General features: G+C 40.8%; 2 protein-coding genes across 3 annotated transcripts in view; both read left to right on the forward strand.

Moving 5' to 3' along the window:
* Window positions 1–15742, forward strand: part of LOC124287866 (arylsulfatase B-like) — a 108714-nt gene that overhangs the window by 34486 nt on the left and 58486 nt on the right. The window lies entirely within an intron of this gene.
* On the forward strand, window positions 339–10150 carry LOC124287878 (arylsulfatase B-like). Of its 2 annotated transcripts, XM_046724360.1 has the most exons (8): window positions 339–601; window positions 2146–2332; window positions 4427–4620; window positions 5372–5483; window positions 6231–6326; window positions 7896–8139; window positions 8745–8896; window positions 9747–10150. In XM_046724360.1, exons 1-8 carry the CDS (start codon window positions 356–358, stop codon window positions 10010–10012), a joined length of 1497 nt encoding a protein of 498 aa, XP_046580316.1. In that variant the 5' UTR covers window positions 339–355; the 3' UTR covers window positions 10013–10150. The 2 variants fall into 2 exon arrangements, with proteins under 2 accessions (XP_046580316.1, XP_046580315.1); XM_046724359.1 differs by lacking the exons at window positions 4427–4620; window positions 5372–5483.

A 15742-nucleotide genomic window follows, 5' to 3' on the forward strand; every position in this document is an offset into this window, starting at 1 on the left:
AGAAGCCAAGCGGTTGCGTGAAGAGCACTTTCACCCTGGCTCACAGTTCCTTTTAATTCTTAGAATTTTTATAAATACGGCCCCAGGCTGTTGATCACTGGATTGTCTGGTCATTACTCGATTATTTACAGGAAATACATGTACTGTTTGTTAATCCAGGGAGAATAGAAGACTGTAGGTTTATCTGAAATATTGTCCCGCGGTTACCATACTTATCACAACACAGTAAATGGAGCAGCACTGTTGGAGAGTTCGCACAAGTCACATGATCAAACATTGTCACATGATCACCAGTGACCTGCTCCGAAATGTAGGCGTTCGACACATCTGGATCTTCAGCAGTTTCGTGACAGCCATGCATCTTGCAGCGTGCTTGTTATTATGTGCATGTTGCACTGTTTTGTCAGCGAAGTCAAGTCGCCCGAACATTATTTTCATCCTCGCTGACGATTACGGATTCCATGATATCGGGTACCACAAGTCGGAGATAAAAACACCAAATCTTGACAAGTTAGCCGCGGCTGGCGTGAAGCTGGAAAACTACTATGTCCAGCCTATCTGTACCCCGACACGGTCCCAGTTCATGTCAGGGAGGTACCAGGTGAGTCAGTCCTACCCTTACCAGTTATAAACTATGTACTCTACAACCTGTCATTCATTCACTCCCGTGGACTTAACTGACAGATGTTTTTGGTGCATTGATGAACAGAAAATAAGGCCCCCACCCCACCGCAACCCTGCCCCCAATGCTTGTCATTTTATAAAAATGCAAAATCAGATTCGCCAACCCCATCCTCCACCCCAAATGTGTATTTTTTACCCTTCCCCACATTCAATATATTTGGGTGTTCCTTCCCCCAACACCAGCTTCCACCTCCACCCTTTTAATTGAACACAGATAAAAGGGATATTTACATACCGGGTATTCTTGTCATTCACCTGATGAAGGAACAAGTAGCCCAGAAACACTATGTATCAATATACTTAATTAAGAAACTGTTATCTACAATACTCCTGGTCATAACTTCTCTGAATTAAATTACATAAGCTAAATATCTCTACAGAATTTCGATTGTATCATCTGTTGTATAACTCTTAGAGTGTCTTATGTATACATTCTTCTAGCCCATTGGTGAGAATAGATTTAATTAGTCTGTCTCACAGTCACTGAACCACATTATTTTCCCCACTGCCCAGCCTTTCTGCAGGGAGCCGTGACAATTTACACTTATCAGAGGGTACACAAAGTCCGTGGTCTAGACTACTACAGCTTGTTCAGCTTGATCTGAGCTACTCTACATATGCATGACCCGGGAGGTCAAATGGCACAAACGGCAGATCGGGTTATCTTCATTTTATAGGGGTGCAGAGAATGTTATCAATGTTGCATCCGTGCAAAGCATGCATACATAGATTCGTTACACAACCTGTCCCGGAAAACAACACTTCAATTACCACTTTTTCTATTTCATGTTCAACTGCAATATTTCTGTCCCAGTAGTCGCTTTCCAAATTTTCAACAATAGGCACAACAATCAGTCCACTCCACAAGCTGTAGTTGTCCGACTTCCACTTGGGATCCCCGGTGGCTGAGTGATTAGGTGGCTGACTTTGTGAGCTGGTGATTAGATGCCTGACTCTGATGGTCTTGGTTCGAATCCCGGATGGGACTCAAACAGTGTGTGACTTAGCCACTGACCCACTAGCCTGTGGCTAGTCAAAATTCAGTCAGGCCAGTAAACCTCCTCAATCACTGGCCCGGCTGGCTTGTGAATTTTCATGTGGGTCATTTTGTAACTTTATCACTCGCTCAGACTTGTTAAGTTATAACACACTTTAAAATCATGCAAAATGATGGCCTGATAAATATGTTCATCATATTAGCAGCTTAATGATGAAACCTGTGTCTATATTCAAATTTCGGGCTAGTGAATTATTTTATGGGCAAGTAACTTTCAAGCATAGCTAGCCCGACTGGCTAGCAACATCTGGAAACTATTTTGCTCACTGGACTCAACCCAACAAAAGAACTAGAATCTGTACTTTACTGAGAAAGTGTTTAAAATAATATAATGATATAACATGTGTTACATTTGACCACTTTCTAAATGGTATGTGTGTTCATGACTTTAGTCATGTTTTCAGATTCACACAGGTTTACAACACGGTATCATCTGGGCCGTTCAGCCCAATGGCCTCCCGCTAGACAGCCCCACAGTAGCAGACAAGATCAAACAGGCCGGCTACTCCACCCACGCTGTCGGCAAATGGCATCTGGGTTTCTACAAAGATGGCTACCTGCCTACCAATCGGGGATTTGATTCATACTATGGTAAGGACTGACTGACTGACTGAGTTTAGTTTTACGCCGCTTTTAGCAATATTCCAGCAATATCACGGCGGGGGACACCAGAAATGGGCTTAACACATTGTGCCCATGTGGGGAATCGAACCCGGGCCTTCGGCGTGACGAGCCAACGCTTTAACCACTAGGCTACCCCACCGCCCCTATGGTAAGGAAAGATGTCAACTGAAAATTTGTGTTGTTTGTTTATTTGTTTGTGGAAATCAGCAATATTCCAGCTATATCATGGCAGCCTGTAAATATTCCTGTAATATATAGTGTGGACTAGACAATCCTGTGATTGACATCATGAACATTTATTATATACAATATGAACACGAAAATGGTGGCGTGTTAACCAAGCCAGCGACCTAATTCCGTTAGATGCTGTAATAAAAGCCTAGGTAGCTGAAGACCAATTCTAATAGAGATTTCCATGGTCTAAACTGTGGCAGTGGCTAGTGATGGATATGTATGTCACTGTAGCAGTGGCTAGAAATGGATATGTATGTCACTGTAGCAGTGGCTAGTGATGGATATGTATGTCACTGTAGCAGTGGCTAGTGATGGATATGTATGTCACTGTAGCAGTGGCTAGTGATGGAGATGTCTGTCACTGTAGCAGTGGCTAGTGATGGATATGTATGTCACTGTAGCAGTGGCTAGTGATGGATATGTATGTCACTGTAGCAGTGGCTAGTGATGGACATGTATGTGACTGTAGCAGTGGCTAGTGATGGATATGTATGTGACTGTAGCAGTGGCTAGTGATGGATATGTATGTCACTGTAGCAGTGGCTAGTGATGGAGATGTCTGTCACTGTAGCAGTGGCTAGTGATGGATATGTATGTCACTGTAGCAGTGGCTAGTGATGGATATGTATGTCACTGTAGCAGTGGCTAGTGATGGACATGTATGTGACTGTAGCAGTGGCTAGTGATGGATATGTCTGTCACTGTAGCAGTGGCTAGTGATGGATATGTATGTCACTGTAGCAGTGGCTAGTGATGGATATGTATGTCACTGTAGCAGTGGCTAGTGATGGACATGTATGTGACTGTAGCAGTGGCTAGTGATGGATATGTATGTCACTGTAGCAGTGGCTAGTGATGGAGATGTCTGTCACTGTAGCTGTGGCTAGTGATGGATATGTATGTCACTGCAGCAGTGGCTAGTGATGGATATGTATGTGACTGTAGCAGTGGCTAGTGATGGACATGTATGTGACTGTAGCAGTGGCTAGTGATGGATATGTATGTGACTGTAGCAGTGGCTAGTGATGGACATGTATGTCACAGTAGCAGTGGCTAGTGATGGATATGTATGTGACTATAGCAGTGGCTAGTGATGGATATGTATGTGACTGTAGCAGTGGCTAGTGATGGATATGTATGTGACTATAGCAGTGGCTAGTGATGGAGATGTCTGTCACTGTAGCTGTGGCTAGTGATGGATATGTATGTCACTGCAGCAGTGGCTAGTGATGGATATGTATGTGACTGTAGCAGTGGCTAGTGATGGATATGTATGTGACTGTAGCAGTGGCTAGTGATGGATATGTATGTGACTGTAGCAGTGGCTAGTGATGGACATGTATGTCACAGTAGCAGTGGCTAGTGATGGATATGTATGTGACTATAGCAGTGGCTAGTGATGGACATGTATGTGACTGTAGCAGTGGCTAGTGATGGATATGTATGTGACTATAGCAGTGGCTAGTGATGGATATGTATGTCACTGTAGCAGTGGCTAGTGATGGATATGTATGTCACTGTACCTGTGGCTAGTGATGGATATGTATGTCACTGTAGCAGTGGCTAGTGATGGATATGTATGTCACTGCAGGGAGCATAGGGTAGCACAGTGGTTAAAGCATCGCTCGTCAAGCCAAAGACCCGGTTTCAATTCTCCACATGGTGCAATGCTATTGCTGGAATAATGCCTAAAGCTGTGTCAACCCTCACTCACTCATAACTTGTCTAAACATATTACAACATGTACTTAGTATATAGATTCATTTAGTAAACATCACCTTTAAATTTTACTTACCCCTATATATACTTACTCTTAACAACTTGCAGGCTACCTGACTGGCAGCGAGGACTACTTCACACACAATCGTTGCGACAACCACGATGCCAATTATATGTATTGTGGCCTTGACCTACATAACAATTCAAACCCAGTTTTCAATGAGACCGGCCACTATTCAACGTATCTGTTTACGGAGAGGGCTATCAGTGTGATCAAGGATCATGATGAGTCCAAATTAGGTGCAAGTTCCATCGAGAATGTTTCATTTCATTTCAATTTCAGTTTAAATCTTGAAATTAACGTCAGTGTATGTGTGGTGACTTTGTCAGCCAGTTTTGCTGCACACACTAACTTGATTGCCTTTAACTGTGACTGGAGCTTCACTTGTGATAAAAGGCCCATAGTCAAGCATATTTTGCTGGCATCTCATAGTATACACATGGAAAAAGTATGGCAACACCCAATATTTTTCAATATCCCAGACCCTTCTCATTGACTTTATCAGACATTTAATTTGACATTGTGGTTTGGTATTCTATTCTTCATGGAGGGCTTGTTGTAATACATTCAGATTTGTATTGGAGGATCTCATAATGTTCCAAACATGCTTTATGGGATTTGGAATCTGGACTCCTGGTGGTCCAAGGTAGGGTTGCTGTATCCCCTTGACGTGAGAAATCACTAAGGACATGTGTAGGATGTGGCCCATGTGTCATCCTTGAAGACTGTTTAGAGGATGGCCATCAAATGTGGTACAACAACCAAAAACATAAATGATATTGTTATAGTACATGTTTTAATTATAATTTTTTAAATAAAATTTGCTTTCAAGTGTGACTTTGTGTATATACAATACTTGTGTACATGTGTTAACTTGGTCTCATAGCTAAAATAGGCTTATAGCTCATGTGATGTTAAATTTGAACTCACCCACTGCTTTGATAGTGGTAAGTTTCTTGTAGGCTCATCATGTTTTTGTTTCTTGTTTGCAGCCATTTTTCCTGTACCTCGCCTATCAGTCTACGCACGGACCTCTGCAGGGCCCAGGGAAATATCTGAATCCGTACAGCCACATCAAAGACTTGAACAGGCGCACTTTTGCCGGTAATATAGTCACTGTTAAACCTGACATATTCAGTAGGTGGTCCAGTGTATGGCCTCTTTCTCCTCACACAGAGTGACTTGGGTTCTACTCTGTTTTTACCAATATGTCTGCTATATCATGACTTGTAATTGTCTAACTTTCCTTGATCGGCAGTATGCTTCACCATTAGGAAAAGAGTTAATCTGACAAAATATTGAACATTTTGCTGTAGGTAAGCAGTGTTTGTTGGACAAACTTACCTCTTATAATTGAAAATTAGTGAAACTTCATTTATAATTTAGTCAGCCAATCTTCATATGATAATAGTGAATGTTTTGAGAGTGCATCACCACTTGCACTCTTTATGACCATAGTTGTTATTACAGTAATCGCTCTTGAAAGATGATTGGTGTATGACGTGAAATTTGCATGTGTACGATTTTCGTTTTCAAACAAAAAACTGTCTAGGAACAAACACTAACAACTGTGTGATGCAAGATGATTGTCAAAATTAATGGTTTACAGTGATTTATCGACCTTCTTGAAAACCGTCGAAATCAAGAATGACACCCCATGTGTGTTCTTATTCACATGGTCCGGCTGTCGACAAAAACAACCATACAGGGCCCAGTTCCACGAAACGATCTTGGAAGTAAAGTGATTGTAACACACATACCTCAGCATCGACTTATGATCATCATAGCTATTACGATCACATTGTGCAATGGGGCCCAGATGATTATCGTTTACATGTTTTCAACTTCAAGGGATGACTGCATGTATGGACGAGGGGATCGGAAACATCACTGCAGCTCTCAGTGCTACTGGCCAGCTGGAGAATACCCTCATTGTCTTCTCCACAGGTAAGTAAATTCTGAGGTACTGGTAAGTTTATATTCAAACTTGGAATTTCTACTGTAATCTACGTCAGGACTTGGACTGAATGTGAACCTCTGAGTAGGTCTAGCTAAATTTCCCTCAAGCCTCATAAAACTTCTCTTCCATTCTGACTTAAGTAGGTCAGATTTAAGTAGGTCAGTAAGATTAGCTAGAAAAAGATTTTCACGGGCTATGGTTAAAGGTCAGATGCAACAAAAAAATCAAACATAATTAAAACACAATTATCACTTATTCATGACATATAATATACATTGCTGATTATGAAAAAACATATAAACAAAATTATAAGCGTACAATCGCGAATCAAAAGTGCAATATTTTGTACTTGCGTTTACTTCCCAAGAAACGAAGCAGCCGGGATACCGAACCCAGTCAGAGCGGGTGGGTGTACACTCAACTCGGGTCATAAATCAATACGTTTTATTTATGGTGTATAGCCAGATAGGTGTTAAGTTCAAATTGCATGTGGTCAGTGATCGAAGTTGTGTATTGAATATTGTCATTAGCAGACAGGGAGGCAGACACATAGGTGTCAATAAAACAGACATTGAGTTTTGTCTGTGACAACGACATATCTATATCACAGTTAGAAATTCTGTCAACGCTTAATAATGACATTGCTTTTAAGTATCGAACTGAGAAAGTGACTCGGTAAGAAGAACGTGTGGTGAAATAGACAAATGAAATGATATAAACAGTTAAATCGGTAATCTACTGTCATAACATATAAAAAGCTCGCGCCTGTGAAATATCAACAAAACATTAGAAAAATGGCTCACACCAAAGCCTTCACTGAGTATTCACCGCCAGCGAAGGTTTTCCGTCTTGAAATGTCCAATGCCTCACTGTATGACACATAGCTGAGTAGATCTAGATCCTAACAAGGTTCTTTTATGTAATGAGCAGATCATTTACTATTTGTTTTGATTAGACTACTCCTGTTCACGACCTTATAATCCGGATAACCCGCTTCCAAGCTGTGCGAACCTATTTCACTGCGCAAGTGCTATGAGCGCAGCCCAGCTGTTAAAACCACTTTTTCCCCCAATCGCTGGGGGAAAATTAGTGATTCGTTTGAACTCCGATTTCGCGCGGTTTGAATTTGCATTTTTGATGATTTGTCCAAACCGAAAGGTATCAGAATCTGCAAAGTTGTGTTTTACGTTGCATGTGACCTTTAAGTTTGACTTTTGTTTGTTGCTTAATACTGCCCTCCACAATATTCCAGCTGTATGGTAGCGGTCTGTAAATAATCGAGTCAGAACAATCTAGAACCAGACAATCTAGTGACCAACACTATGAGCATCGATCTCATACAATGGGATACAATGACATGTGACAACGAAGTTAGAGAGCCTAAACCCCCTTTCCCCCAACACACCTCGATCATCACGTTAGTTTTATGACAAGCATAGGTTGTTTGCGGGTTTATTTAAGCTTGAAGACTAGAAGTTTTGTATTTGAGAATGTTGTAGAATTATGCGAGTCTACTAATTATTCATGACTGTCCTGACAAAGTACTCGTGTTTCAGACAATGGCGTTCAGATCCACGCAGGGGGAAACAACTGGCCACTAAGGGGGTGGAAGGCGTCGTTATGGGAAGGGGGATTCCATGGTGTGGGTTTTGTGTATGGTGATATGCTGAAGAACAAAGGAACTGTCAATAATCAACTGATCCATGTCTCTGATTGGTTCCCAACATTGGTGGGTGTGGCTGGCGGGAACACCAATGGAACAAAGCCTCTGGATGGATTTGACCAATGGAAGACCATCAGGTATGCTAGTATTTATGTAGAGTTTGAAAATTATGCGAAATATGCATATTGCCGGGAAGCACATGCAAACTATCCAAATCATCATCATCATCATCATCATCATCATCATCATCATCAACAACAACAACAATAGCAGAGAAAATATAGCGTAGAGCTAGTCTATCTCCCAAAGCCTTGAGAATAAATTAAATACAAGACCTGCTCAAGGCTAGGATCAATTGGCAAGTCCAAATTGCCTCACAGCCCCTGAAAATACGGATTGTTCTAGGCTCCAATTAGATTTGTTTTGAAGATAAAATGTTTCTTAATTTTAATATTGTCATTCAAGCAAAGGTCATACATATAGCTGTTTGAATGTTGAGACGTGCTGAGTCTTTGTGTGTTGTTTGATAGTTTGACTTGTTCAAATGATTTACATTTCTGTGTTGAATTTAGACATGTTAGGGTAAATTTCCCATCTATGAAGTATGAATTTGAAACCTTTTGCTTACAATTTATATGTTTGGAAAAAGGAGGTCTCTTCAGTAGTATATGTCACAATGACAGCAATGTTTACTTGCTTACACAACAAGGGAAATTCTTACATCAATTTGCCATTGTTCCAGTGAAGGTGGAGCCAGTCCGAGGAAGGAGCTCCTACACAACATTGACATCTTGACACAACCCAAGGGAGCTAAGCTTTTTAACAACACCTTCGACACGCGGATCAGAGCAGCTATACGAGTCGGAGACTGGAAGCTCATCACAGGAAGTCCAGGTTTGTGGACACTCACTGCTTAATACTGTAGGGTGGTAGGCGAGCCTAGTGTTCGCTCATCACGCCAAAGATCCAGTTTCGATTCCCCACATAATCACAATGTGTGAAGTCCATTTCTACTGTCTCCTGCTGTGATATTACTGGAATACTGCTAAAAGCGGCGTAAAACTAAACTCACTCAATTAATACTGTAGCTGGTGACAGGTGTCAGACTACGGATACACAATGCCATTTAGAAAGTGGTCAAATGTAACATTTGTTTTATTTGGTATTACAGTTTCTCAATAAAGTACAGATTTTAGTACTTGTTTTGTTTGACACTTGACAAAGGGGTACACATGATTTTAGTCAAGGTGCTGTAGTAATTTAATGCTCTTTGTGAGGTAGGACACGTTTTATTACAATCTTGATTAATGAACATACTGTTTTGGGCAGTGCCACCATTTTATTTACTTTGGTAAGTAATATGAAGAAAGGAATCCGATTGGCCAAGAGGGATATGGTTGGCTATGGTTGAGGTGTGAAATTCCAGGCTAGTTTGACAAGGGTGGACGTTTGTAGACAGTTACCTCCCTTACCTCAGGAAGACAGTTCCAGCGCTTTAAAAACTGATGAAATAAAAGTTTATGTATGACTTCTGTGATGAAATGTTCCTGTACTTAAGATAATAACTAACAAAGGATCAATATAAGCATTTATACTCTTAACAAGTAGCATCAATGTAAAGTATGCCAGTAGAGTGATCTCCCTTGGCTCCTGTGTAATGGCTACCATGCTCGTAGTTCGAATAAAGGACCTTTTACACAGAAGTCCTTGTTTCATTAGTCACACAGTCTTCTTCCACCCTCAGGAAACGGAAGCTGGATTCCGCCGCCACATCTCAGTAAGGAGACGATTGTGGACACGGATGATAAGGAGAAGAACCTATGGCTGTTTGACATCGCAAAGGACCCAAATGAACACAATGACTTGTCAGCATCACAACCAGACATTGTTAAGAAGCTGCTGGACCGACTAGAGTACTACCAGAAAACAGCAGTACCCCCCAGGTACCCTGATCCTGACCCCAAGTGTGACCCCAAACTACATGGAGGAGTGTGGGGGCCGTGGGAGTAAACATAACTAACTCTACAGTCATTGTTTTAAGTAGAGCAGGTTGTCTCAGAATTGTGTTAACATCCCAGTATAAAATGTTTTTGATTAACTAATAAACATAAAATGCTCAGTGAAACGCTGATCATAGTCAAAACATCAGACCAACTCTGTGATGTTTTTGCAGAATTTACGTCCACAAAAAGAAGAAGTTTTAGAACAAACTCTCATTAAAATATTGACGCAGTTCACTATTTGTTACGAGGGAGGAGTGCCGAGAAAGGGACAGCCAGGTGTTCAGACAATGCTGTAGACATATTTCACTTCTCCCTAGTCAATAGATAGGATTGTTGAAGTCAATCAATAATGCTTGTTTTATTAACCTACACGAGTTTATGATATATCGTATTTGAAATGGATTGTTACCATAAAAAAACAGTTTGTTTTTAGAGAACCATCTGTTGTTGGATAGTCTCAGTGAGTGAGTGAGTGAGTGTTGTTTTACGCGGCTTTTAGCAATATTCCAGCAATAATCACGGTGGGGGACACCAGAAATAGGCTTCACACATTGTGCCCATGTGCGAAATTGAACCTAAATCTTCGGCGTGACGAGTAAACGCATTAACCAACAAGCTGCCCCACCACGTGGATAGTCTCAGACATGATAATTCATGAAGTCTTCTTTCTGGTGATAGCACTAATCAGTTATTCAGGAGCTGATAAAATATCTTGTCATTAGTTATCAACAGTATTTATGTGGACCATACTTTAATCATATTTTACTTGCGGTAATGCTCTCTAGTCATTAGTGTCACAAAACTACATGCAATGGTGACACAATATTTTAATACCGAAACACATTTAACTAATAATGCATGTGTATAATGTCTATGGATTAAATTATTCTTTATTTGGGTTATAATCATACCTTTATACCTAGCATGACCATTGTTCATTTTTGATATATTTGAAATTGTACCTACAGCATGTGTTTTGTTACATTAAATTGATAATAATTGTAGTACTTCAACAAGGGCTCTAGTCAAGTTAGAGTTGTCTCCCTCTCTCTGTCTTTTGTGGGTGTTCATTTAATTTACCGCTGAGCTATCTCCTTTTGTACACCGTAAAACGAAACGAGTTATTACCGCTTCCAATATGCAAGGTCTAATCAACGTTTTTCCTTATGCGTTCATTGCTCCACCATAATTTTTTACCACACTCTCTACAAACAATTCCTGGTACATTGCAAACTTTACTGTAAACAAACAGTCAACATTTATGGATTAAAAGATTGGAAGCTTCGAGTTTGTTTTGAACTGTTGGAACTGTTTCCTGGTTATACTACCTGTCCTCGAACAGAACAGCATGACCTATATCAATTTTTGATATATTTGAAACTGTACATGACAGTGCATCAACAGAAATGTCAAGATGTATATCTACCTGTTTATAATTTGTTTTTAAGAAGCCATGGTGCAGGTTTACGCAGTGCTGTGATGTGCCTTACTTAGATTTAAGTGCTGACACAAAGTTACTTTCTTGACAGCGCCAAAATGATCTAATCTTGAGCATTTTACTGCTACATGTACAACCACTAAATATGGCATGTTCAATGTATTGACAATAAATAACTACTGATAATTACTACGGAGTGAACTGTATTGCATAGATTGCTACTCATTATATTATGAGTCAAATGTCCCTTGGGTAATGTTACCAAATAAAAAAGAAATGTGCCAAAAGAAATATCCTCCTAAAAGAACAATGTTGCACATTGATTCCATTGTACATGTATATCAGCTGGTAATGTGTTATGACAGGTATACTTCCTGTCTGACCGTGTGTTACTGTGTATATTTCCTGGTGCATGTATATTACACATGTATAATTCATAGCTGATGTGTAGACAGCTGTGTATCATGAGCATCCTCAGCCAACAGTCTGCTAGTCACATACCCTTATATGGGCATGCATTTGTACTCTTTGTGTAAATAAATATAAAAAAGACAATAAATATGACCAAACCAAGTTGGTGTTCATTTCAATTTGCAAGACAAGTATTGTTTGTTCTGCATCCATCAGTTGTAATTCTTGTAAAGATTTTTGTTGACACAAAGTAAATGCTGACACAAAGTTATTTTACTTACAGTGCCAAAACGATCTAATCTTGAGCATTTTACTGAAACTTGTACAATCACTTAATATGGCATGTTCAATGTATTGACAATACATATGACTAAACCAATTTGGTGTTCATGTCAATTTACAGGACAAGCGTGACATTTGATGACTCGACAAAAGATTGTTATGGCCCGCCGCGCGTTTAGCGCGAAGAGCGGGTTATAATATTTGGCTCCGTCCGTACATACGTGCGTACGTACGAATTGGAATATCTTAAGAACCTTTGACTAGGTTCTTTTCTTATGTGGTAGCTAGTATAGGCTCATCACAGTATGAGGAAGGTCTCAATCAGTTTTTGGTGACCTTGACCTTCATTTCACCCTTAACGTTTTACCCATGTCAGCAAGATACCTAAAGAACTGGATTTTCTTCAAATATCTAACGGACACCAGGCATTATCTAGGGGAAGGTAGATAAATACCGCTCGACAAATACCCGGATTGAGGAGGCTGTCTGCACAGACCGTCAGGAACAGGTTGAGAGAGGCTGGTTTACGTGCCAGAAGACCTTATTTTGGCCCTGTGCTTCGACAACAACATCGTCGACATCGAGTTAAATGGTGCACCAACGTATAGGCCTGGAACCTACCGAATTGGCGTAGAAACTGGTTCAGTGATGAATCATGATTTCTATTGGAATGCGGGTGTACAGACTTCGACGTGAACGTTTCGCCGACGCTTGCGTTCCCCAGGTGGACAGATTCGGCTGGGGCAGTGTTATGATGTGGGGAGCGATCACCTGCCGTAGGAGAAGTGATTTGGTGATGATCCAGGGCAACCTGACAGCTCAACGGTACTGTGACGAAATCCTACGCCCACACCTCCTTCCAATCATTGATCGCCAGAGGGAGTTGTTTCAACAGGACAATGCCAGGCCCCACACAGCGCGTCACACTAGAGACTTCCTCCAGAACCACAACATCAATGTGCTCCCCTGGCCCTCAAGATCACCGGACTTAAACCCGATCGAACATCTGTGGGATGCCCTGGACAGACGGGTGCGACCAAACCCCCTCTGCTGCATTTTCATCTTAATCTGTAATAATAATAATAATAATAATAATTCATTTATATAGCACCTAGTATCTATCTGACTATAGTTGCTTACTGGACGCTGTAATCAGAATCTGATTATTATTACCCCGGATAACCCAATTAAAGACACAATACTTTTCTCCAACTGGGTACCCATTTTCTGATGGGTGAACAGAGGCAATTTTGAAGAAACTCACTTGCCTAAGGTGAGACTACATGTATCACAAATATCACGGCTTCACATATTGTGGAATTGAACCCGGCCTTTGGCGTGACGAGCTTTAACTCCAGTCATCAGGAAGTTTCACATTAGTCAGTTCACTAAACATGTCGCGAAAACCAATTATATTACAGTGTAATATTGGCAAACAATGCATGTTGCACAATGTGTACACATTATTTCTTGCAACAGTCTTGAGGTCATGTTTACAACATGCCTGCATTCGATAAGTAAATACAGATATGAAGAAAGTTAGTTATGCGAGTTAGAAACGATACAATGTTGATAATCATGACAAAGCGTTCTCGCGACACTGTTATCATGACAATCAAGCGACATGAGAAGAGTCAGTGAGCGTACAAGCATCTATGTGTCCGTCAATGATATGAGATAACTTGAATGTAATGTGCAAGTGTCAACATAGAGGCGGTCAGGTGACAAGGGCGGAATAACCAGGCTTGCATCACGCTACAATCTGGCGGATAAGGGATATCAATGCACTTTTAATATCATGTTTGGATGTCAGCCCGGGGAAATTGAAATTATGTGCTCCAGTTCATAGCCTGCTTATGTCTTTCAAATAAGGTGAAAATTCATTTACTTGCAAATAAATGCGACAAACCCCATTCCACATTCATAAGAAATTATTATTGTTATATATGGGTATTCATATAGCGCTATAGTCCATCCAATATGCATGCTCAAAGCGATTATACAATTGGGACTATATCATGAGCACATATTTGTTTCAGCAGTATTACACCTGTACGATATTGTTTGTAAATAAATCGAATCTGGACCAGACAATTCAGTGATTGTCACCATACGATACAATGACAGAGCATGTGTTTATGAATCACTATGAAATATAGGTGTTCGCGAAAAGGTAAGCATATCCTGCCCCACCGGTGGCACCCATCATAAACATATACAAAGTCTAGTAAAGTCAACGTATGGTACAAGCCAAATAGGGAATTGCACCGGACATCATTTTTGTCACTGATGCATCAAATTTCGAAATGTCCAACACATAAAACCTTTTGAAAGAGATACCTTTTAACGCTTTGGTGTTACGGCAAACAATAAACATGTTTCTGTGTGGCGTTTTTTATATACCACATATCACCCTTTGACTGCTTCGTCAGCTGCCTGACCTATATTGAGGCTTGGGATGATATCGGCCCAAGGTTGCATCAAGGATTTACTTATCTGACTGAACTCATGGTCATAAACTAGCTAGCAACACATCTCACCAGCTCACTGAATTCAAGGACATGGACTAACTAATAAACTGGCATCTTTTTGCACTGATATACGCATTATTAAATATGCTGCATCAATTATAAACGTATACCCCTGTTTAAAATGTTTAAACTCAGGGGCAAAAGAAACACCATCAAAAGTAATTATGTGTTCATTCAATATTACATCGTCATAACCCCGTACGGTGGCAAGCAACAAATCTCACGAGCGCAAAAAGCATAAAGACTGAGAAAAGCACGTGTTTCATGAATTATTGAATAAACCGAATTGTACTTCATCACTTGCCCTGGTGCCTCTGTGAACCTGTACTTCATCGCCTGCCCCGGTGGCTCAGTGAACCTGTACTTCATCATCTATACCAATGGCTGAGTTAACCTGTACTTCATCACCTGTCCCAGTGGCTTAGTGAACCTGTACTTCATCATCTATACCAATAGCTCAGTGAACCTGTACTTCATCACCTCCCCTGGTGCCTCAGTGAACCTGTACTTCATCACCTGTCCCAGTGGCTCAGTGAACCTGTACTTCATCATCTATACCAATGGCTCAGTGAACCTGTACTTCATAATCTACACCAATGGCTCAGTGAACCTGTACTTCATCATCTATACCAATGGCTCAGTGAACCTGTACTTCATCACCTGCCCTGGTGGCTCTGTGACCCTGTATTTCATCACCTGCCCTGGTGGCTCAGTGAACCTGTACTTCATCACCTGTCCAAGTGGCTCAGTGACCCTGTGCTTCATCACCTGCCCCGGTGGCTCAGTGATCCTGTACTTCATCACCTGCCCCGATGGCGCAGTCTTTCATCACCTAGCACGATGCATCAGCCGGAAAACTCTGGATTACAATATATGTGATCCTTGGTTTGACTCACACTGTGAATTTTCACTTGCGAAAAGTGTAAATGTCACGAGTAACACATCCAACCTTTAAATGGCAAGCAGAGGTCTTGACTGTTCCAGATCATGAATCAAAACGAGAAGAGTAATACTACATTGTTCCAGAGACCATATAATAATCTATTATATGGTCTCTGATTGTTCGAAGCACCTG

Source organism: Haliotis rubra, unplaced genomic scaffold (genome assembly GCF_003918875.1).
Source record: "Haliotis rubra isolate DU_JTF1 unplaced genomic scaffold, ASM391887v1 Scf407, whole genome shotgun sequence".
Lineage (NCBI taxonomy): Eukaryota > Metazoa > Mollusca > Gastropoda > Lepetellida > Haliotidae > Haliotis > Haliotis rubra.

Excerpts from the sequence above, each read along its gene's own strand:
- LOC124287878 (XM_046724360.1), top strand. The coding sequence starts at position 356 with ATGCATCTTGCAGCGTGCTTGTTATTATGTGCATGTTGCACTGTTTTG. Across the intron at positions 4,621-5,371 it reads ATGATGAGTCCAAATTAGGT|CCATTTTTCCTGTACCTCGC; the intron begins GCAAGTTCCATC and ends TCTTGTTTGCAG. Across the intron at positions 8,140-8,744 it reads GACCAATGGAAGACCATCAG|TGAAGGTGGAGCCAGTCCGA; the intron begins GTATGCTAGTAT and ends CCATTGTTCCAG.